At 53.8% G+C, this 22,726-nt stretch overlaps 8 protein-coding genes across 8 annotated transcripts; 5 read left to right on the top strand and 3 right to left on the bottom strand.

Annotated features, from left to right (window-relative positions):
* Positions 1 to 50: 50 nt before the first annotated feature.
* Positions 51 to 988, bottom strand: BJX67DRAFT_219223 (uncharacterized protein). The gene is made up of 2 exons (XM_071025703.1): positions 549 to 988; positions 51 to 486 (listed from the first exon to the last, which is right to left on the bottom strand). The coding sequence occupies exons 1-2, from the start codon at positions 742 to 744 to the stop codon at positions 113 to 115; spliced, it is 570 nt and encodes a 189-aa protein (XP_070890217.1). The 5' UTR covers positions 745 to 988; the 3' UTR covers positions 51 to 112.
* A 244-nt stretch (positions 989 to 1,232) lies between these two features.
* Positions 1,233 to 11,932, top strand: BJX67DRAFT_377837 (uncharacterized protein; the record flags this gene model as incomplete). Its single annotated transcript, XM_071032214.1, has 7 exons — positions 1,233 to 1,853; positions 1,903 to 9,264; positions 9,830 to 10,002; positions 10,055 to 10,696; positions 10,750 to 10,965; positions 11,012 to 11,295; positions 11,346 to 11,932. 7 exons carry the CDS (start codon positions 1,233 to 1,235, stop codon positions 11,930 to 11,932), a joined length of 9,885 nt encoding a protein of 3,294 aa, XP_070890216.1.
* A 1,063-nt stretch (positions 11,933 to 12,995) lies between these two features.
* On the top strand, positions 12,996 to 15,325 carry BJX67DRAFT_370024 (uncharacterized protein; the record flags this gene model as incomplete). Its single annotated transcript, XM_071030860.1, has 5 exons — positions 12,996 to 13,283; positions 13,336 to 13,451; positions 13,527 to 13,767; positions 13,886 to 14,298; positions 15,082 to 15,325. The coding sequence occupies 5 exons, from the start codon at positions 12,996 to 12,998 to the stop codon at positions 15,323 to 15,325; spliced, it is 1,302 nt and encodes a 433-aa protein (XP_070890215.1).
* Positions 15,326 to 15,992: 667 nt separating this feature from the next.
* Positions 15,993 to 16,691, bottom strand: BJX67DRAFT_370023 (glycoside hydrolase superfamily; the record flags this gene model as incomplete). The annotated part of the gene is made up of 2 exons (XM_071030859.1): positions 15,993 to 16,508; positions 16,557 to 16,691. 2 exons carry the CDS (start codon positions 16,689 to 16,691, stop codon positions 15,993 to 15,995), a joined length of 651 nt encoding a protein of 216 aa, XP_070890214.1.
* Positions 16,692 to 17,283: 592 nt separating this feature from the next.
* BJX67DRAFT_370022 (uncharacterized protein) lies at positions 17,284 to 18,246 on the top strand (the record flags this gene model as incomplete). Its single annotated transcript, XM_071030858.1, has 4 exons — positions 17,284 to 17,389; positions 17,454 to 17,533; positions 17,565 to 17,703; positions 17,777 to 18,246. 4 exons carry the CDS (start codon positions 17,284 to 17,286, stop codon positions 18,244 to 18,246), a joined length of 795 nt encoding a protein of 264 aa, XP_070890213.1.
* A 178-nt stretch (positions 18,247 to 18,424) lies between these two features.
* BJX67DRAFT_219001 (uncharacterized protein) lies at positions 18,425 to 19,590 on the top strand. The gene has a single exon (XM_071025701.1). The coding sequence runs from the start codon at positions 18,632 to 18,634 to the stop codon at positions 19,487 to 19,489; it is 858 nt and encodes a 285-aa protein (XP_070890212.1). The 5' UTR covers positions 18,425 to 18,631; the 3' UTR covers positions 19,490 to 19,590.
* A 119-nt stretch (positions 19,591 to 19,709) lies between these two features.
* BJX67DRAFT_370021 (SGNH/GDSL hydrolase family protein) lies at positions 19,710 to 20,995 on the bottom strand (the record flags this gene model as incomplete). Its single annotated transcript, XM_071030857.1, has 3 exons — positions 19,710 to 20,253; positions 20,303 to 20,847; positions 20,897 to 20,995. The coding sequence occupies 3 exons, from the start codon at positions 20,993 to 20,995 to the stop codon at positions 19,710 to 19,712; spliced, it is 1,188 nt and encodes a 395-aa protein (XP_070890211.1).
* Positions 20,996 to 21,490: 495 nt separating this feature from the next.
* BJX67DRAFT_218999 (NAD-dependent epimerase/dehydratase family protein) lies at positions 21,491 to 22,690 on the top strand. Its single transcript, XM_071025700.1, has one exon. The coding sequence runs from the start codon at positions 21,633 to 21,635 to the stop codon at positions 22,638 to 22,640; it is 1,008 nt and encodes a 335-aa protein (XP_070890210.1). The 5' UTR covers positions 21,491 to 21,632; the 3' UTR covers positions 22,641 to 22,690.
* Positions 22,691 to 22,726: the final 36 nt, after the last annotated feature.

Below are 22,726 nucleotides of genomic sequence, written 5' to 3'. Positions count from 1 at the left end.
GGGAAATGTCATTGAGATATCTGTAAAGTTACACAGTGGTCATCCAAAGGGTAATAACAAGCTTCTTCGCAGACACGCGAGCCTTCAGGTCCCCAAATCCTTCTGCATCGCTTCAAGTCCATGCCCAACAACCTCTCCATCTGGCTGAGCCTGAAACGTTCCAGCTTCCAGAGCCTTGGGTAAGAGCACCCCCGGCAAGTTCACCTGTCGACGGACTCGCGAGGGAAACAAACTTCGTGCCATCCACGCGAAAGATAATCCCCGAGGCTGGGCCAGTCGAACCATCACCAATTGCACGCGCCCCGGCGGATATCTTCCTGTGTCGGAGTTGAGCGCCTACCGGCGTTGTGATTTGCTCCCGCACTCCACCGGGCTCGGAGTATATACTCCGACAGCGAATCACGACCCCCTGACGGGGTAGGATCCAAATTCTATTGGCTTTGGAGCGGAGGGCCCACGAGCCCGAGGGATCCAGAGGGGGTTGTCCTGTTTTCACGAAAAGCATGTCAGTCATTGCTCTTCAGATCATCGGAAAACCATCCTCAAACCAGTGACCTGATGCCAAGGCCCCTCCATCTCCTTCCAAGAGAAAGTCAAATTCCACCGCCCCGACCCCGCGTGAAGGGAGGAAGACACGCCTCCGCCCGGAGAATTCTTGAGCACTTGCGCCATTCGAAGATCCGCATCCTTTCGCTGCGGCCCGCAAGCGGAGCCAATGGCGCCGTCAACGGCTGGCCTAAACATCTCATCATCTCCTCTTAAGGGTTAGGAGGCTTTGTTAGCTGACGAACGTGGCGTTTCATATTGCGCAGAACTCCGACCAAACGGTCCTCATCCAGTCGATAACGACCTTGTCCCCACGAGGCTGATGAGCACACATAAGCTTCGCCGTTCAGCCGCCAAGGGTCTAGATCCTTCCAACGACAGAAACGTCCAATGTAGCTCAGCCATTCGTCAGATCGTTAGACGTTTCTCGAAATGGTGGCCTCCGCGAAGGATCCGGCACGGGGGTTGCTTCAGGCATTTATCAAGGTGTCATTGTTTCTCGGGCCCGAGGAGCTGGTTTTTGCGAGAACAGGGTATTCCGTAGCCGAGCCGAGTATGTCAGATTGAAAACAGGTTCTGTGCCAGGATAATGCTGCAGAACCCTTTCTCCCTGCGCATACATTAAATAGACCCTGGTCGCAGATTTCATCGCGCTTGATCACATTCAACAGCAATAACCCCTCGCTATGGCACCATATACTGTTCTTTTGTTCGGCCCGCAGGCCCTTTCCTTCAACGAAAAGTCCTTCACGGAAATACGTGATGCGGTCTTGAGCGACACACATAACCAATGGGTCGTAGATGCTGTCTCGCAACTTCCGGCTACTTGGGAAACGTTCGTCGGTCGTTTCCCTCAGCTGAAGGCTGTCGAGGGCGGACAGAGGCTCCAAGACCTCATTGACTGGTTAAGTACGGGGAGCATCACGCCTGCCGCTCGTGCATTGCCCAATGTCCTGCTCAGTCCCCTGGTGGTGATCGCTCAACTGACACAGTTCACCAAATACCTGCGCCTCATCCACCCGGACGCGAGTAGCAGCGATGACATTTATGCCAAAATCGAGCCCGCCACGGAAGCCATCGGTTTCTGTACAGGGCTACTGAGCGCCATGACGGTTGCGACAACGACAGACAAAGCCCAGTTCGAAAAGAGCGCGGCCACAGCGATCCGACTGGCTACCCTGATTGGAGCGTTTGTCGATGCGCAAGAAACGACTGGCCAGTATAAGGCCTCCAAGTCCCTGGCTACGGTTTGGAACTCACCGGCCGCCAAGGAGGAAATGACTCGCATAATGAACGATTATCCAGAGGTAGGTGCCCTAATGAACGGAAAGAGTCAGTGTTAACGCTTCTCTTTAGGCCTACGAATCAGTGCTGTACGACAAAAACAGAGCAACCGTCACTACAGCCGCAAGTAGCGCTGGCGCTCTCCAGGAACGCCTTCGGGCAGCCGGAATCATTGCGACCGAAGTCAACCTGGTCGGACGTTTCCATTGCCAAGTTTACAACGACGAGATCGATCAGATCCTGAGCTTTTGCGACTCGGACCCGGCTCTCCAGTTTCCAGAGGCCTCGAAGCTGGTCACTTCCGTCCGCGCCAATGGTGCTGGTCATGTAACGGAAGGAACGCTGCACCATGTTGCGCTCCGAAATATCTTGGTTGAGCAATCCCAATGGTACCATGCCTTTGCAGCCGTCCACGACTCCCGGCTCACACAGAAGGATGCGACTGTCGTCGGCTTTGGCCCTGAGCGATGCGTACCTCCATCCATTTTACGTTCAGTGAACGACCAGGTTGTTTACATGATCAATGCAGAGGAAGTCAAATCCCGCCTTCTCAACGGGGTTTCGAGGCCACAGTTCCCACCAAAGTACCCTCGCGGCCACTCAGACAACGACATCGCGGTTGTCGGGTACGCACTGAAGGTCGCTGGCGCTGACGACGCAGAGGAGTTCTGGCAGTTGCTGTGCGAAGGTAAATCACAACATGAGGAAATCAAACCGGAGAAGATTTCCTTTGAGACCCACTGGCGCAAAGTCGATCCCAAGCGCAAATGGTTCGGAAACTTCATCCGTAACCCTGATGCTTTCGACCACAGGTTCTTCAAGAAGAGCCCTCGTGAAGTCGCATCCCAGGATCCCCAGCAGCGCCTCATGATGCAGGTTGCATACCAGGCAGTGGAGCAATCTGGATACTTCCACTCTCCTGATCCGCAAGTCGCGTGCTACCTTGGTGTTTGCGCCACGGATTACGAGAATAACATTGCCTGCCACGACCCCAATGCGTTCTGTGCCACCGGAAACTTGCGAAGCTTCATTGCCGGGAAGATCAGTCATTACTTCGGATGGACAGGTCCGAGTATGACCATCGACTCTGCCTGTTCTGCGTCCGCGGTCTCAATCCACATGGCATGCCGTGCGATTCTTGGCGGAGAGGCTACAGCTGCACTTGCAGGTGGTGTGAACGTCATGACCAACCCGTTGTGGTTCCAGAACTTGGCTGGTGCATCGTTCCTAAGCCCAACTGGGGCTTGCAAGCCCTTCGACGCCAAGGCTGATGGTTACTGCCGTGGAGAGGGTGTTGCCGCTGTCTTTCTCAAGAAAATGTCACAGGCCGTGGTAGATGGCGACGTGATTCTTGGCTGTATCCCGAGCACCGCAGTGTATCAGAACGAGAACTGCACGCCAATTTTTGTTCCAAACTCACCATCGCTGTCTACGCTCTTCGCCGATGTCACACGAAATGGCGGTCTCGATCCTAAGCAGGTCAGTGTCGTCGAGGCTCATGGCACTGGAACGCCTGTGGGTGATCCCGCAGAGTATGAAAGTATTCTTCGAGTCTTCGGCGGTTCTATTCGCGAGAGGCCCATGACAATTGGATCTGTTAAAGGTCTGGTTGGTCACACTGAAGGCGCCTCTGGCGTCATCGCCCTGATTAAAATCCTTCTCATGATTCAAGAGGGCAAACTCCCACCGCAAGCCAGCTTCCAGTCTTTGAACCCACATATCAAGGCATCTCCAGCAGACAACATGCAGATTACCACAGCCCTGAAGAACTGGGACTCGGACTTCCGCGCTGCGCTAATTAACAACTACGGTGCATCTGGCTCGAACGCCTCCATGGTCGTGACTCAGCCCATGCAGCACGCTGGCGCCGGAGTTTCTGCTATCCATGCTGAAGGCTTGAAGCATCCGTTCTGGTTGACTGGTCTGGACGAGAGAAGTATCCGCGAGTATGCCACTCGACTTCGTGAATTGGTTCGCTCCAAGAGAATCTCTGCGCAGAATATCACACTCGCCAACGTTGCCTTCAATCAATACCGCCAGTCAAATCGCAACCTAGACAAGGGTCTCATTTTCAGCGCCAGCTCACTGTTGGACTTGGAGGCGAAGCTGAACGGTTTTATCAACAAGACAGACAGTACCCTTGCTGTTGCGTCCAAGAAGCCAGCCAGGCCCGTGATTCTCTGCTTCGGCGGCCAAATTTCGACTTTCATCGGCCTCGATCGCAAAGTATACGATGCTGTTCGCGTGCTCCGCGGTCATCTTGACTACTGCAATTCTACTCTCCAAACACTGGGTCTCGGTGGGTTCTATCCAGATATTTTTGAGAAGAATCCAGTGCAAGACACAGTCAAGTTGCAGACAATGCTGTTCGCTATGCAATACTCTGTTGCAAAGACATGGATCGACTGCGGAATCACGGTGGCTGCTGTTGTCGGCCATAGTTTTGGCGAGCTTACTGCCCTTTGCATTTCGAGTGCCTTGAGCGTGCAGGATGCCCTAAAGGCTATTGCTGCACGGGCTCAGCTTGTCAGGGATCAATGGGGTTCCGACCGCGGGTCGATGATGGCCATCGAGGGCGACCTGGACGTTGTCGAGAAATTGTTGAAGCAGGCGGGCGATTCTTCCCCCAAGGAGCGCGCCGCAACGATCGCTTGCTTCAACGGACCACGCAGCTTCACGGTCGCCGGATCCACCAAGGCAATTGACGCTGTGGTCGAAACTGCTCAGGGCTCGGAGTTCTCGTCGATGCGAACGAAGAGGCTAAACGTCACCAATGCATTCCATTCTACTCTGGTGGAGCCACTTGTGGACGACCTGAAGAGGCTTGGTGAGACTGTATCTTTCAACCGGCCGTGCATCCCCATCGAGCGAGCGACAGAGTCTGCAACATCCGAGTCCCCGTCTTCCACGTTCTTCGCGGAGCATATGAGGAGTCCAGTGTACTTCAACCATGCCGTGCAGAGATTGGCCGAGAAATATCCTTCCGCTATCTTCCTCGAGGCCGGGTCGAGCTCTACGATCACAGTCATGGCGAGTCGAGCTCTTGGTGCTCCAAGCCAATCTTATTTCCAGGCCATCAATATTCTGGATGGAGGCAAAGGAGTCGACGGCTTGGTCGAGATGAGCGTCTCCCTCTGGAACGAGGGTTTGAAACATACCTTCTGGCCGCACCACGCTTCGCAAACCTACGAGTACGGCCCGATCTTGATGCCGGTTTACCAATTCGAGAAGAGCAAGCACTGGCTGGACGCAAAGAAGCCCCAGAAGGCCGTTGCCGAGGCTCCCGCTCCTGTGGTACAGCAAGTCGCAGAGCAGTTGCCGACAGAGCTGTATACATTCGTCGGCTATCAAGATTCCAAGGAGCGCACTGCCAGGTTCCGTGTCAATACCATGATCAAGCAGTACGAGGACTACATCTCCGGTCATTTTATTGCTCATACAGCTCCCATCTGTCCTGCCACGCTCGAGATGGCTATTGTAGTCGAGGCTTTATTCAGTCTCCAGCCTGGTCTTCGAGACGGATTTCTTCCCAGGTTGGTTGATGTCGAGAACCAGTCGCCCATCTGCGTTGACCCTTCTCGGGCTGTTTGGCTAGATGTTGAAACCAAGGACACAGATAAGCTCTCGTGGAGTTTCAAGCTAAACAGCACCGGAACTGGTCCGGCCAGTACTTTGCACGCAACCGGCGAGGTTGTGTTCCAGCTGAGTAGTGAGCCTCAGTACCATAGCGAGTTCTCGAGGTACGAGCGACTCGTTGGTCACCAACGCTGCCTCAGTGTTCTCAATACTCCCGATGCGGACGACATCATCCAAGGCCGAAACATCTACAAGTCTTTCGCCGATGTCGTTGACTACGGTGCTCCATACCGGGGTCTTCAGAAGCTCGTCGGTAAGGGAAACGAATCGGCCGGTCGCGTCACTACCAAACATGGCGGAGAACGGTGGCTCGATACCCATCTCACCGATGCGTTCAGTCAGGTGGGAGGTATCTGGGTGAATTGCATGACCGACCGCTCGCCCACTGACATGTACATCGCCGTCGGCTTTGAGCAATGGATCCGATCGCCTAAGATTGGTGAGCAGTATGGTAAGGCCACTTCCTGGGATGTTTTCGCCTACCACCATGTTGAGTCAGACAAAGCGTATCTGACAGATATCTTTGTCTTCGATTCCGAAACTGGTGTGCTAGCTGAAGTGATTCTGGGTATCAACTACGCCAGGGTGGCGAAGCAGGCCATGAGCAAGATGCTCGCGCGGCTGACCCCCGGCGCATCGGAGCCGTCGACAGCTCATGTGGCACCGTCCAAGGCCGCTGCTGTTGCCCAATCGGCGGCTCCCCTCTCGCAGCCCAGGAAGATCGAAAAGCCCAAGGCGCCGAAGCAACCCAAGGTGAAGAATACACCTGCAAAGCCCAATGTGGCCGGTCCCATTCGAGAGATTCTCGCAGAGCTGGCAGGACTGGAGCCTCATGAGGTCACGGATAGCACCGGGCTAGCAGACATTGGCATTGACTCGCTCATGGGCATGGAATTGGCTAAAGAGCTAGAGGAAAAGTTCAAGTGCTCGATTCCCGAGGATCAGTTGGTGGAAGTTACCACTGTTCAGAGCTTGATCAAGTGTGTCGAGTCCGCTGTCGGGCCGGTCGACGTCAGTTCCAGTGAGGAAGATGCCACGGAGGAGGACAGCTCGAGCGAGTCTGGCGGCGAAGTTTCGGACTCCGCAACAAGCGTTTCCGGTGATGAGAGTCCTGAAGTTGATTTGACTGAATTCCTCGCCGACTTTTTGGGAGTGGCACAGGAAGACATCAAGGAGGACACCCTTCTCCGCGATCTCGGTGTCGACTCGCTTCTTTCGACAGAACTCCTTGCTGATTTGGCCAGCAAATTCGGTACACATCTGCCTGAGGATTCCATGTTGGAGGAACTCACCGTTCAGGCTCTTAGTGAAGCTGTTAATGGAAAGCCTGCGAAGCCCAAAGCTGCCTCCAGCGGCAGCGGAACTCATCAGTCGATGCACAGCAGCACTCCTGCCGCTGCCGCCGCCCCCCGTACCCAGGAGGCTACCATGTCAACGAGCGGAGAGCTCAACCTGTCCAGCCAAACTGTGATGGACGCCTTCAATGAGGTGAAGAAGTTGACGGATCAGTACATCGCGGACTACGGATGCGCAGACTATATGGATACGATCAACCCGAAACAAGTCCAAATGTGCGTTGCACTGATCGTGGAGGCATTTGAAGAACTCGGCTGCCCATTGCGCACTGCTCAGGCTGGTCAAAAACTCGACCGCATTAACCATCTCCCCCAGCATGGTCGCCTGGCCGAGTACTTGTACATGGTCTTGGAGCGGGATGGTCGACTGATTGACCTCGACGGTGACACCATTCGACGTACTGCCATCTCAGCTCCCAGCAAGTCGAGCGATGAGTTGCTCCAAGGGCTCATGCAAAAGTATCCAAACCATGGTTACGCCAACAAGCTGACTCACTTCACCGGCAAACGGTTGGCTGATGTCTTGACCGGCAAATCCGATGGAATCAAGCTGATCTTCGGAACCGAGGAAGGTCGGGATCTTGTATCAGGTCTGTATGGAGACTCGATGTTGAATAAGCTATGCTACAAGATGATGGAGGATTTCCTGCGCGGGCTCATCGCGAAACTCCCAAAGAACCAAGGGCCGCTCAAGATCCTGGAGATGGGCGCTGGAACTGGCGGCACGACGAAGCTTCTCGTACCGGTGCTTGCCAGCCTGAATGTACCTATCGAGTACACGTACACTGATCTGTCGCCTTCGTTCACCGCCGCCGCCCGCAAGAAGTTCAAGCAGTATCCATTCATGAAGTTCCGAGTTCACGATATCGAGAAGGCCCCTGCTGATGACCTAGTGGGTACGCAGCACATTATCATTGCCAGCAACGCTGTGCACGCAACCCATAGTTTGACCGAATCGACCAAGAATATCAAGAAGGCTTTGCGCCCCGATGGATTCCTGATGATGCTCGAGATGACCGAGACTCTGGTCTGGATCGACGTCATTTTCGGTCTCCTGGAAGGATGGTGGTTGTTCGATGACGGTCGCCGCCATGCGATTTCCCACCAGTCTCGCTGGGAACAAGCTCTTCATTCCGTGGGATACGGTCACGTAGATTGGACGGACGGCAACCGCCCTGAAGTCGAGATCCAGCGCGTCATTATCGCGATGGCGTCGGGCTCGAGGTACGATCGTCTTTCCATTCCACCTCAGCCTGCAGCGGTCCAGCTTACTGACACTGCGGCTCGTCAAGCCGTCGTTGATGAGTACGTCCGGAATCATTCGCAGGGATTTGCAGCCCCCGTTCGGGCAAGCACGAGTACATCCATCCCACAAGATCAAACCATCTTCCTGACCGGTGCGACTGGTAGCCTCGGCTCTCATCTCGTCGAGCACTTTGCGAGCTTACCGACCGTGAAATCCGTTATCTGCATTAACCGTCAGACGTCCAGCAAGGAACCTGAGGAGCGTCAGCGAGAGGCCCTGAACTCTCGGGGTATCCAGCTCTCTTCAGAGGCATGGGCAAAACTCCGGGTCTTTGAAACTGACACAGCTAAACCACTCTTGGGCCTATCTCGCGACGTTTACGACGAACTCGCCAGCAGTGTGACTCACATCCTGCACAACGCGTGGCCCATGAGCGGCAAACGGCCGGTGAAAGGTTTCGAGCAGCAATTCAAGGCGATGCGCAATCTTCTCGACTTTGCGAGGGATATTGCCAGCCGACACGCGTCCGAATTCAAAGTCAACTTCCAATTTATCTCGTCGATTGCGACCGTGGGCCATTATCCACTTCGTACAGGAAAAGTAGACGTGCCGGAAGAGCGCATGACCATCGACTCCGTGCTTCCGAATGGGTACGGTGACGCCAAGTATATCTGTGAGAGGATGCTCGACGAGACTCTGCACCGGTTCCCGCAGGATTTCCGAACCATGGCGGTGCGTCTTGGTCAGGTCGCTGGATCGAAGACGAGTGGGTACTGGAATCCACAGGAGCACCTGTCATTCCTCGTCAAATCATCACAAACACTGCGTGTGTTACCTGATTTCGACGGATTGCTCTCCTGGACTCCCGTCAATGACGTGGCAGCCACTCTCAGCGATCTCCTGCTTGCAGACAACACACCATATCCGATTTATCACATTGACAACCCGGTGCGACAGCCATGGCGTGAGATGATTCCGGTGCTGGGGGAGAGTCTTGGCGTGCCACGTGACCGCGTTATCCCCTTTGTGGACTGGGTGCAGCGGGTGCGTAGTTTCGCCGGCTCGGAGGTGGACAATCCAGCCATTAAGCTCATCGAGTTCCTGGACGGCAACTTTGTGCGCATGTCGTGCGGTGGCCTCCTGCTCGACACCACCAAGGCTCGCGAGCACTCTCGGACTTTGGCTCAAGAAGGTCCGGTGAGCGAGGATGTTGCACGTGGATATATCAAAGCTTGGAAGGAGATGGGATTCCTGCATTGATTCCTGACGTAGGTAACGTTGTATGCTGGAGTTTCCGGGGTTACGTGTCCCCAAGTGTATTTTGATGTGTTGCCCAACCGCACATTTGGCTGGACTCGCTGTTTTCTTGATGTTTGCCACAAAGGAGGCAGAATTCGCTCCATTTTTCTCAGTTTACTCTGTAATTATCATTTCATTCCAATCCTTGCATTCTCTCTTCAAGGTTTACTGAGCAACATCCTCGTAAGTTGAACTGCCAGACACTGTTCAGTGCATGATGAATGGCTGGCTCGCATGTGGGCCTCTCGGAGTCAGGGCCGGCCCGATCAAACAAGCACACGCTAACCCCCAACGGGGCTCGGCTCGGAGTTTTGAACTCCGCCGTGAGGTAATCTGGGTGAGGTAAGCGGAGTGTGTGCTTTCTTTGTTAGTTATGAACGGGTTTCTCTGCTTCAACTTCCCTGCTGGATCATCTTTTCGTTTCTTTTTCCTTGATTCTCTGACTGTTCTTCCATTTTTGCAGCTCAACTGCGTCGCCGTCGGATTTCGCGACCGGGATCCAACAACACCTGACGGCCCCGTCGTGATGGATACTGATTCCGACACATACCCGGCTCCATACGGTCGCGCTTGTTCCAACTGCTCGCAGTCAAAATGCAAATGCTTCTATCCCAAGGCTGGAGGACGATGCCAGAGGTATATCGTCCTCTCCACTGGATGGATGCGAAGTGGAAGCTGACGGCCATAGATGCCAGCGATTGAACAAGGAATGCCGCCAACCCGCTTTCCATAAACGCCAGGCGACGCGAAAATCATCAAATTCGAAGGCCGCCCGACTGGAAGAGAAATTGGAAGATCTCGTCTCGCTCCTTCGTGCTGGTGTGCAACCTATTGGAGCCGGCCATGTGAGCCTTTCCCTGGGACAACTAGGGCAGGCGCAGGACATCACCATGAGCAATGCCATCTCGCCGCCAGAGTCTCTGGATGCAGCGCTCAGCAATTCGACACAAAGCGTCTATACGCTGCCCACGACCCAGGCGGCGATGACTCCCGACACGAACACCTCGGAAGCCGGCGGCCAGCCATCAATTTCATTCTCCTCGCCCGCTGAGCCGACGGCTCTACAAGCCGAAGAGTACCTGACCATATTCCACGCTCAGCTACTTCCCTACTTTCCCTGTGTCTATATACCTCCTGGAACGACAGCGCAGCAGCTGCGACGGAATCGACCTTTCACCTGGCTTTGTATCATGGCTGTCACTTGCAAATCTGCTGGTCAACGCCGTGCACTTTACGACAAGATAAAAGAAATCGTCGCGCAACTACTGATTCACAATTCAGCCAGCGCAGATATTGACGTCCTCCACGGCCTTCTAATCTACCTTGGCTGGTGCGTTGATCTGTTCTACGGTTTAGACTTCGTTACTAACATTTCTGACCTAGGTCAAACCAACAAGTGTACAACAAGGCCAATATCCATGTCTTCACCCAGCTTGCCACTGCTGCAGTCTATGAGCTTGGCATCCATAATCCTTCAGCGAAACCAAAGATGATGGCGTTGTGTGTATATACCGAAGAAGATGAAGCTTCAGCGTCCGTTGCTGGTCAGTCAATGGAAGAGCGCAGAGCAGTCCTAGCATGCTTTCTAATCACGTCCATGTAAGTTGACGTCTATCGTGGGGGCGACTCAGTACTAACCGTCTAGTATCTCGACATTCGTGCAGAAGACCGATTCGCTTCGATGGACGATCTTCATGGACGAATGCCTCAGAGCGCTTGAAGAGCGCCAAGAATGTCTCAATGATGAAAATTTGGCACAACAGGTTCGATTACAATTAATCACGGATAAATTGAATCAAGGACCGTATCACGGTGGGCTCGCAGAGACTCCAGATCCGATCCGTGCGCCGCCTGCATACTACCTGCGCTCCATGAATGCCCAGCTTCGAGGCATTCAACCGCGCGTTGCACCCCATTCACAGAGTCATAGTATGCTTGCCCCTCTAAGATTCTACCAGAAAGGTACTAATACAAACCAGAGATTCTCCTCCTTCATCATCATTATACTTCCCTTACTCTAAATGAAGCCGCTCTCACCAATGCGCCTGTCAATTCAAGAAACCTAAACTTTCAGCAGTTAGAACATCTTTATGGCTGTTTAGAAGCTAGCAAAGCGTGGTTTGAGCTGTTTCTAACAATTCCTCCCGCAGAATACATCGGGTTTCCCTTCTCTATCTTCGCTCAAATGGTGCACAACCTCGTCATTCTATATCAATTATCGACATTTGAAGACCCTTCCTGGGACATCACCACTGTCCGACAAACAACTGATGTTATCTCCATACTAGGGACGGTCATCCAAAATATGAGCCAAGTCGCTATCCTGGCAGGCCTGGATGGCGAACCTGACAGTGATGTTTTCTCACGGGTCGCGAAAATGTACCGATCGATTCAAATGGGATGGGAGGCAAAACTGGGCCCGGAGCTTCTTGCTCTCCCAGGTACCCATTCCAGCCAGGGCTTCCCAGAACCTCTTGACACGATGCCGGCCAATTTCCCCCTGATGTCGGACAATGACTGGTTATCCGACATGCTTAATTCCGTTACAAACAACCTCCGATATTAAATAGATCCCCCATCCACCTACTTCTCCATGATACCCCATTCAATCATCCTATATTATGGCCCTTTGCCAATCTTCATAACACTTCGCATTTCATCTAGTCCGGCAGACCATACTTTCAGGGTACCCTCGATACTTATTGTGCCTTCACCGTGAACATAATCGTCATGGTCATCCACATACCCCTCGAAGTCTGAAATACCGACCCGCCTTCCCCAACTGGTTTCCGCCCCCCACCTCCTACCGTTGTCTCATTCGACGCCTGACTGACGAGCAGACTTCTAATGAGACTACCTATCGAATTCGACTGGCACGGATCAGAAAATGAGGGCTTGAACCCATATACCGGTCAGATCCACAGCTCTAGAGACTCCGGACTGTTTCATCACTAGCTCGGCGGTGGAAGTTGCGTGTTCCCGACTGCGTATTCAACAGCCGCGTTGGATGCGTCGCCCCCCTGCCCGTCATTGTAACCGGGACAGGTAAGAGTCGCCAGGTCCTGACGCTCTATCTACTACTAACCCATCAGCAATTGTACATATATTGTGGTATATACTATCATTAGCGCACATAATATCAATAAGCAAACAGCTGGTTAGACATACTGTGCCTACTTGTGAAATGACTCTAGTTTCTGACCTGTAGAGGTGGACCATTTTACTCTTCGCTCTCCTTATCAAATATTTGTTATTTCCACAAGAACTCGCAGTAGGAGAAATACGATGTCCAAGACTAATGAACAGGTGTCGAAGGGAACTCGGTAGGCGGCGCCAGGGAAAGACTTGGATGTAGTGCTAACTCCACCTTTGTAACCTTGAAGCCTGACTCACATTCCACCAGTGCAACAACGACGAGTATAATGCTCTTGTTTTGCTGCAAACCCAGAGGTTGACTTGTCTAGTTCCCTAAAACAGGTAGCTCTAGGCCACGTGATCCGCAGCTAGTATCCCGCATAGTCTGAATTTTGTTATCTTTCATCCCACCAACGACCACAACTTACGTACCTGCCTACCTTCTCCTCGTAATCTGCATCCTACCTACTGATCCACTTATTTGATGCATCTGGATGGCCTCCTCCGAGACTCATTTGTCCTCACCAACGCCAGCTCGGCCTCAAGGATGGACCCGCATAACCAAATCCAGCCCGCTCCAAGACCTTGGGCCCGGGATTATGGATTATGAGCGCTGTGCAGCACTCCATAACGAGCTCCCAACCAGGGCTGTCGGAGGCCGAGGGGTGAAGATGCCGTCCAAGCCGCTAACCTGGTGGGAGGCCAGGGCACCTTCCGTGGAGGTTGCCAATAGTCTGCACACGTCGTTGACAGAGTTCCTGAAGCGTGCTTGGGATGAGGACGTACTGCCGAGGCATCCTTTCGACACTTTTTCTCTATATTGGGGCACTGAAGTTTCCGGATGACTTGCGGGATCGGGTTAGTAGGTATGAGGATGAGGATGAGGATGGAAGGCTTATCAAACTGTATGAGTCCAGCCACTTTCGAGTGGGAGATGATGAGGGTATTATGTATGATCTTCTTTCACCTCGATGAAGGAATCAAATTACCTCAAGGCAGGGCGCGCTGACTTATTGATTTCTTAGATTTGATCAGACAACCCTAAAAGCAAGCTTTATTGAGGATTATAATGACAGTGCCCCTGGAAGTTATCCTCGATTCATATCTCCAAATGATCGACGAAGAAAGGTACAGACGATTTCCGAAGATCAGGCAAAACTAGTGAAAAACAACCCCAGTTGTCAGGTTGTGGATCAGTGGGTAATTCACCATTACACGGAAACAGACCTTGAGCTGGCAATCATGGCTTTCAAGCGTCTGGTGGAAGTGATTGAATCTCGAATCCCACATAACGCTGATTCCACTTCTATCCGGTTGCCGTGGCATGATCCAGCAACATTTTCAGACCAAAACATCCTCCCGCCTTTCTCATTTGCCCACAAAGTTCCTCAAGCCCATCTCCAACTGCAAAGTCCGGTTCCAGTACATCGCACCGGGACTCCGATTCCCAACAGCCCCTGAATTTCAAGACCAACCCATCACGGACTTTGTTACATCGCCGTATAACCATCACGGACAATTCCCTGGCAACTGCCCTCTACGGATCCTACAGATTGACAACGCAGAGCAGCGGCTAGTAGCATATGATCGGCGTTTTGGCCTCCGCAATGTTGCTGCTGGATTCTACATCTATCCTGTTGTGCCGCGATGGCCACAATTCTGGGCCAACGGATGTCGACTTTTACTACCCTTTGGCATTGGGAATTCCGGATGGTCTCGACAGTCGAATGGAGAGCCGCTCGGGGTGGGCGAGTATATGGACGAAAACCCAACGCCTCATGATGCTCATGGGGACTTGTATCAGGCTGGATTACAAACGGGATTACAAACTTCCGTTCCGTGCAGATACACAAGGTGCTGAACAACTGGGCCGATCGGGTCGAGAACGGCGATTGGGAGGTGAATGAGCATACCTCTTCCCACCCATTGCTAGTAGCGCATGGTAGACTTGAATAGAGGGGCGACCGGAGAAGATACTGTGGCAGAACAACAAAGAGACGCTTCGACGCATCCAGAAAGGCCGTGGCTGAGGACACCAGCCATGCAAGCGAGGATCTTTTGTTTGTTCCTCCATCACTTCGGGGATAAGCCTAAACGCCGTCAGGCACCCACCGCGTCAGCAAGCAACACAGAGGGGAAGGAACCTTCCCCGGCGGCTTTCTCTGGACTCCGCTCCGGACGCAAAGGTGAGATCGCAATTCATTGTTGGCAGCTCAGAAGTCGAGTCTCCTCTTGATCCAGATGCCAAAATGCAGGACAACGAGGATGCCGTCAGTGAGTTCAGCACACTGCATTTATGCGACAGCCACTAATCACTGCGCAGCAACGCCAACAAAATTCCCCCAGGCTATTGCCCATCGCGGATACAGCGCCACGTTCCCCGAAAACACCATGGCTGCGTTCCGCGGCGCTGTAGCCATCGGCGCTCATGCCATCGAAACCGACGTCCATTTGTCAAAGGACGGCGTGATTGTCTTGTCGCATGTTCGTCGTCAACCCCAGGAACAAGGCCATACCCTGATACAGATGTGCATCTCAATAGGACCCGACATTAAAACGCTGCTTTGGGGAGCCACGCAGGATTGCCGACTGCGACTGGGAGTATCTGAGCAAGCTCCGCACCCTAGGCGAGTCGAGAGAAGCGATGCCGCGCTTGGTTGACCTGCTCTCCTACCTCTCCGAGCCCGAACAGGAGCACATATGGCTGTTGCTTGATATCAAGGTGGCAGCCACTCTCCGAAGCACTCTCAGTCTGTCCGCTAACGCTTCCAACATCGAGCTACACAGAGGCAAAACAACCCCAACATGTTATGCCCTAGCCTAGCCGCGGCAGTGGACTCAGTCCCAACAACGGGAAGACCATGGAAGGAACGAATCATCCTTGCGCCGTGGAAGGTATGATCCATATCCAATCCCCGAGTTCGTTTCTCAGCTATGTGACAGGCAGAATGGGTGAGCGCATGTCTCAGACACTTGCCAGGCTTCCCAATCGCCCTGACGGCCTACTCGCCCACCTACGCGTCGGCGATGCTTGAGGTGCCGAATTTGCATTTCAGCTTGCTCAACTACTCCTTCGCATCCTATCGAGGGACGCGTTTCCACAAGAAAGCCAGAGAGCAGCCTCGGATGATTTTCTCGTGGTCTGATAACGCCGACGAATGGATGTCGTTGAGCATACGCAACAAAGTCGACGGCGTGATCACCGACGACCCCAAGCGGTTCATCCGGTTATGTAGCCAGTGGGACTCCGATGCCGTGCGGAAGAAGGCGAGCAGGCCAACAATCCGGCAGACAGCCTTCTGGGTGTTTGTCAATATTCTTGTCGTCTTTTACGAGGTTATATCGGCCTTGATGGAGGGGTCGCCGAGCACTCAAGTGAAGAGGGCCTTGCATTTCAGCAGTGTTGAACGGATGAATACATAGACTCTGAGTCAATGGCAATAGATATACTCTTAGACTAACAAGTAGTTGTTGCATCTCGCTTCCGTCAATCACTGAGACGCAAACTTGACCAGATTTTCTTGACTCCCGTTCCAGACCTCGGAATCACCTCCGTACGCATACGTATCGGCATTTTGCCAGAATGAGTGGAACGACCACCCATTCGGGAGCGTGCCTGGTGACGAAGCCCATCTCGCAAGAACCAGCGGATACTCGCCAAAGCCACCATTGTTCCCGGTACAGGAAGTCCACCAGCTGGTTGTGGTATAGATCATCGGATACCGCCCCGTGCCTGCCTTGTAGGTTTCTCCAAAGTCCTGGATCCACGAGACCATTGCCGAGGCGGAGAGACCAGAGCATCCAGCCTCAAGGTCCAGCATACCAGGAAGGGTGATTCCATCGCCAGTCCACCCACCGCCATGGGCAAGGAAATATTCCGCTTGCGCGGCACCAGAACTAGATCCAGGGCGGGCAAAGTGATAACCACCACGAATCAGGCCAGCATTTGTGGCGCCCGTGTAGTGAGTGCTAAAAGCCGGGTCCGTGTATGTCGTTCCCTCGGTGGCCTTTGTCTCTTAGTCTTTTGTTTCTGCTGTGGGGGGGTGGTAGGGTACCTTGATCATGACGAACCGGGCACCGGAGGAGTAGGCGCCGGCATAATCGACACTGGACTGGTAGTGCGAAATGTCGAAGCCCTGGACTGCGGCGTAGGCCAGACCAGGGAGCGCAAGGAGGGAGAGAAGCTTCATTGTGCTTGGCTGAAGGAATTGGGGCTGTTGGGTTTGAGAGACGAGACTGCGAAGGACGAAGATCGCCCCCCTATTTATAGTTGAGCGCCAGGGCAGAGGATTCGATCTTATCGATTTCGCCGGCTGATCCGCTGAAGAACCCCCTCTGTCGATCATGAACGGATTTGGATAGAAGCGGCCATGGGATGCACCAAAGAGAGCAGGTCTTGAGAGCAGGCCTCAAGCCACCAGGCCTCAGGTTACACTCGTCAGGAACGCAGCGATATCAGCCGATGTTGCTTTCAAGCTGCAGCCCTTGGTGCCGTCCTCGTATTCGCCCCGCCGAGGGGACAGAAATAGCACGGAAGAAGCTCTCTGCGACTCGAAGTGAAGCACGCCAAGCAAACCGATCGCCGTCTGGGGGAAAGTCCACGCCGAGTTTCCCAAGCTTTGTCCGACGAGAGACGGACAGTTCTTCTTCATGCCTTGGCTGTGAGGCATTGATTGTGCTGACACGTGAATGCAGGTCACCTGATTTTGCGCGGCCAGGCCAGAACGCCGACGGACCATCGTCGCAGAGCGCTTTCGGCACACCACAACGCTGTCATGAGAAATGACCCCTTCGTCGAATCCATTCCTGAAGACTGTTCCGTCTACTCGGTTGAGACAGATCGCGCTGCTCGTTGCGGATCTCTCCGAGGCAGAAAGGATTCTCGTCTGTCACGTCCAGACCCCCTGAACCCTCATCTAATGACAGCCACAGACCGGTCCTCGGGACCGTAGTCATCTATCGAGATCCGAATGTCGCGCAATGGGGCTTAGGAAACTTTCTCATCCCGCTCGGCGGTGACATCATCGAAGTTGTATCGCCCTTCCGAGATGCCACAACCGCAGGCAGGCTGCTGGGCCAAGCGCGGCGACGGGGGTTACATGATAATCATGCAAAACCACAATGCGGCTTCCCGGAAAGAGTATATCAAGTCTCGTGGTCGGGCGAAGGTCATATTCGAGTATTCGGAGGAAGATTTCGCCTGTGTTTAATACCGCCCGAACGGAATCCCTGGTCCGTCTTTCCGCGGAACAACGAATGCAGTTGCTCACGTTAGCATGCGGAATGATGCCAGAGCTCGACTCTCATCGACCGTCAGGAGAGAATCCAGAGCCATTGCTATCTCCGTTCAGTGCCTGGCATGCCTGCGGTCCCGAGTTCAAAAGCTATGCTCCCGCGATGGCAGGATCTGCAAATCTCCAGCTTCTCGCGGCGACCTGTCGCCTTACACCCGATGATAGCAATACTACTGCTGCCGCGAAGACGTGGGAACGGATCTTTGGCGTTGACAGGGATGGAAGTGAGCTTGTATTTACCAACGGGCGGATGATATTCGTCGAGGGCACGGCTCAACGGCCGGAAGGGTTAGAGTCTATCACTGTAGGAATAAAAGGGAGGAAGCGATTCAACGACTTGATCGAGAGGGCGAAGAAGGTCGGTGTTGAAAGAGACGGGCGGGTTGTGATGGTCGGTGTCGAGTGGCGCTTTGTTGTGTTGGACAACCCGGGGGCCAAATGTAAAATCTGATGGCATCGTCCCGCAGCAACGAGCGTTGAAGCCTGCTGGGATGCCTGAACGGAAATGACAAAATTGCTTCAGCGTGTGCGTATTCGTTTGGCTTACGAGCCCGCCAATCCGCGTCGCTGCAGCTCACGATCTGCCGTCATCGTCGCGGTGTTTTGGGAATAGCGTCATTTGCCAAGGAGGCAGTGTCAACCAGAAGGGATTGAGCAAATTCCTTCGCCGAATTCCTTCGCCGGGAGAGCAGCGCTGCAAAAAAAAAACGTCCCCATGGATCAAAGCACTCTCCTCAGGAGTCACAGCGAGCCCAGTTCTCAATTGCCATCGTTGAGACAGTTGTTGCCCACGGGATTCATCCTTCGGCCTTGATGATTGTCTGAACCAGGAAATCATGCAAGCAAACATGCTTGCTTTTCTGGCTCTGCTTCTCACACCGAGGGCTGTCTTAGGGGACGGTAAGATTTTCCCTCGACATCGCGTTGTCTGGACTCATCTCATTCTCTCAACAGATGCGACCCAAACAGAATCACCGAATTTCACCCTTGTCGCCCCTACTGAACATGCCACGCTCCAGGCAGCAGGCGGGATCACCCTCCGCTGGGAGTGCGGAGACCTGACGGAGCCCCTTACCCTCGAAATGGGTTACACGACGAATGGAAACTTCGCGCCCCAAGTGACAGTGAATCCCGCAGCATCGCTCAGCTCAACGGTGGTCCCTGCAGACATTATCACATCGGTAGCGCCCAGTCAAACAGCTGAAGTCGCCTTCGTTTTCAACTACCGGGGGGGACAGTACAATGGTGGTGAGGAGACGCAGCTGGCGCGCTTGGACGCGGTATCCTTGGTCGGCCCGACGGATACATCGGAAGACGACAGCGAGTGGAGCATATCCAGCGAGGCCAAGGTCGGTATTGGTGTTGGAGTTGGCATGGGGATGACGCTTTTTATCGTTGCGGTGGTTCTTCTCTGCCTCCGACGGAGGCGGAAGCGAAGAAAGGCGCGCAAAGAGAAGGCAGAGGAGGAGGGGGGAGAGAAATCCGCCGAAGACCTCCCACCGACCAGCTCCGATCCAGCCCAGCCAGCTGAGGTGGAGGCAACAGAGGCTCCAAAGGCGGAGCTTGGAGCGGAGGGTGAGCAGATTGAACTTGATGCTGGGAACCAGAAAGTTGAACTTGACGCTGGGTCGAAGCCAGGAGCATTCGAAAAGGTGGAAGAGAAGCCAGAGCAGAGATACGAGCTAGCTGGCTGATGTCTTAATGCGTTGTAGTTAATACACAGTCTGGACTTGTAGAATGCAAACATAATAGCAGCCAACATCAGAGGCGTCCTGCACCGGAAACCCATTGCTTTTAACATAACCTTCTTATTGTTCTACACATCTGTCTGGAAGCTGCTGGTTCTATAAGGCTGCTTACAGAGTAAAACGACGCATACTCAGCTCACACCTCTTCTCAGCTCACGCTTCACCTTTACTGAAAAATTCCGAGGTCAATCCGGCGTGCCAGTTCCTTGTAAGCAACCACATTGGGATGCAAATGGTCTCCCGAGTCGAACTCTGGCCTCAGCTTGTCGCCGTCCCCGATAAATGCGGCAAAATCAACAGTATAGTCAAAGACTCCACTCGATAGAATCCATTCATTCACCTTGACTCTTGTCGCTTCGCGTGCAGGGGCCCCGTACTGGTTCCCAGCGAACGGGGTTATCGTCGCGGCGATAGTGATGAGTCCGGCATCTCTGCAGTCCGCAGCGATTTGCGAGTACGCATCTGTCAGGTTGTCGAACAGCTGCTCCTGTGTCTCTTCATCTGTGTTCGACGGGCCGATATCGTTGACGCCCTCGAAGATCATCACATACTTGACTCCTTTCTGTTCTATGGCGTCCCGGCGGTACCTTGTAAGCAGCGGCGGTCCGAGGCCTCCTGAGAGGATGGCATTGCCGCCTGCAGCTTCATTGTTGACGGCTATATGTGTCAAGTTGCTGCTTTGCAAGCGTTCTGCGAGAGCGTCGGGCCAGCTGGTGGGCGTCAACTGAAGTTCTCAAGATGAATTCCAGCCCTACTCACCGGTTGTTCATATTGTCATCACTGCCGCGTCCGTCCGTGATACTATCGCCGAGGATGACGAGGCCGATATTCTTCTTCGAAGTCAAGGCCTCGACAGCGGTGGCGAAATACCAGTGCTCCAAGCCAGTCCCCGTAATCGACGGAGCATTGACCTTGTTTCCTTTTTCCATCCATGACGTTGTTCGACTGCCCGGATGGCCCGTGATCTTGTCCTTTGCCTGTCCTTGTTGACTGTAGATCGTGAGGGCGATATTCGACAAAGGGGCGACTTCAAAGTGGATTGGATCAGAATATACGGTCTCCCCTGGCGGTATGGCGATAGACGCAGAGCCATTGAAGGTAAGAGGCGTGATTGTCGACGTGTCAATGGCAGCTACGCCTGCCTCTCCATTTTCTGGCAACGCCAACGAGCTCGCAGTGATGGGCAAGACCGTTTGGCCGAAGAGGTTCGAAATTTGAACCCGGATGTGTTCAGCTCCAATCGACGCCCGAAAGGTCTGTCGTAACGTCGCGTTTTCGAACTGGAAATCAGCACCTCCTCCGCCCTATCTCGGTCAGCGACGTGGCCCATCAACACGGGGGGTTGAGCCATACAAAAGGACTCGGCGGCAAGTTGTCGACCTCAACCTCTTGGGGCATTGCAGTCCAGGTCGGAACCCAGTGCTTGCCGTGCCCCTGCGACGGAAGAGCCATGCCAGCTGCCTGTCCCGTCCAGACGGTCCATGCGCCCAGGCACAGCGAATGTAGCGACGTGAGCCTCATGATATCGGACGATGCTTGAGAACTCGAGTGCCTTCAGACGACCATGAGGAGCGACGCTCCCCAGCTTTTTAACACGTACATTAGCCTAAATCTGAGACGAGCGTCCAAAAGCTGTCCGTCGACCTGAAATTAATGACAGCCTCCTGCTCCGGATTCTCCAACGCAACCGAGATGAACAAGCTTTGAAGTCAAAGGGCCGATTCGCTCGTGTCTCTGGAGCTCGTAACGGTATCAGATATGATTTGTGGAAAGACTTGCCCGTCCGTTTAGCCTGAATCCCCCACAGGAACCCCCAGGCTCTGCAGATCTCCGGAGGGAGGAGGACAGATCAAGTGCAACCGCTGCGAAAGTCTTTGGTGAACGGAGACACTCACACACTTTGGAGAACCAAATGGCATGACTGGCAGGAAGACATGGCGTCCATCGATCTCGAGGCACCAAGCTTCTTCAGTCGGGAAGTATACGAGGCGGGGCTCCTCGTATTGGTGAGTCACTGCAGTGGCACACCGTGAAAAACTCGACCACAGCACAATTCCCAGCTTTCTGCCTTTCAGTATCGATCTTCACAATGTCTGAATATGATGTCGTCGTCACCGGCTCGGCCGGTCATCTCGGGACTGCCCTGATGCTCAGCCTGCCGTCCCTGGGCTTCAAGCCATTGGGCGTCGATATTCTCCCCTCGGCGACCACGACACACGTCGGCTCCGTGAGCGATCGCCAGTTTATTGCGTCTGTTTTCGATTCGAACCCGATCAAGCATGTCCTTCACGCTGCGACACTGCATAAACCGCACGTCGCCAGCCACAGCAAGGAGGACTTCGTCTCGACCAACATTCTCGGCACCCTGGTTCTCCTGGAAGAGTCGTCCCGGTCCTCCAGAAGCCAGATAGAGAGCTTCATCTACTTCAGTACGACCAGCACGTTTGGGATGGCACTGAGCCCCAAGCCAGGCTCCCCAGCCGCTTGGATCGATGAATCCGTCGTGCCGGTCCCGAAGAACATTTACGGCGTAACAAAGGTCGCGGCGGAGGATATGTGTGCTTTGATCCAGAAGCAAAGCGGAATGCCCGTTCTGGTTCTCCGGACAAGCCGCTTCTTCCCCGAGGAGGACGACGACGAAGACCGCCGCGCGGCTATGGGCGACGAGAACCTGAAGGTGCTGGAGCTTGCCTACCGCAGAGTGGACATTGAGGATATCGTCAGCGCGTCAGTCTGCGCCATGAACAAGGCGAGGGACATTCGATGGGGGAAGTATATCATAAGTGCCCCGCCCCCATTCAGCAACGACGCAGGTACACTCGACACCTTGAATCGTGACGCCGGGGCCGTGATAGCCAAGTTATTTCCTGAAGTGAATGCCATCTTTCAAGAGAGAGGCTGGAAGCACCTCGCCAGATTCGATCGAGTGTACGATTCGAGCAAGGCCGTCAAGGAACTAGGCTGGGAACCACGCTATACATTCGAAAAGACGATCGAGAGACTGGCACGGGGCGAGCCATGGAGAAGCCCCTTGACGGCAAGAGTGGGCAAGAAAGGCTACCATGCTGTGAGCACGGGGGTTTACACAAAGCGATAGTTAAGTCATGAGTTGGAATTGTAGATAGTCTTGCATCGAGAGACATCAGAGACCTAGAACCTATCCAAGAATATCCGTCACAGAGG

This window comes from Aspergillus lucknowensis (assembly GCF_044049455.1).
Source record: "Aspergillus lucknowensis strain CBS 449.75 chromosome Unknown BJX67scaffold_4, whole genome shotgun sequence".
Classification (NCBI taxonomy): domain Eukaryota; kingdom Fungi; phylum Ascomycota; class Eurotiomycetes; order Eurotiales; family Aspergillaceae; genus Aspergillus; species Aspergillus lucknowensis.
The sequence above is the reverse complement of the archived record's forward strand: the minus strand, read 5'-3'. Positions and strand labels throughout refer to the sequence as shown.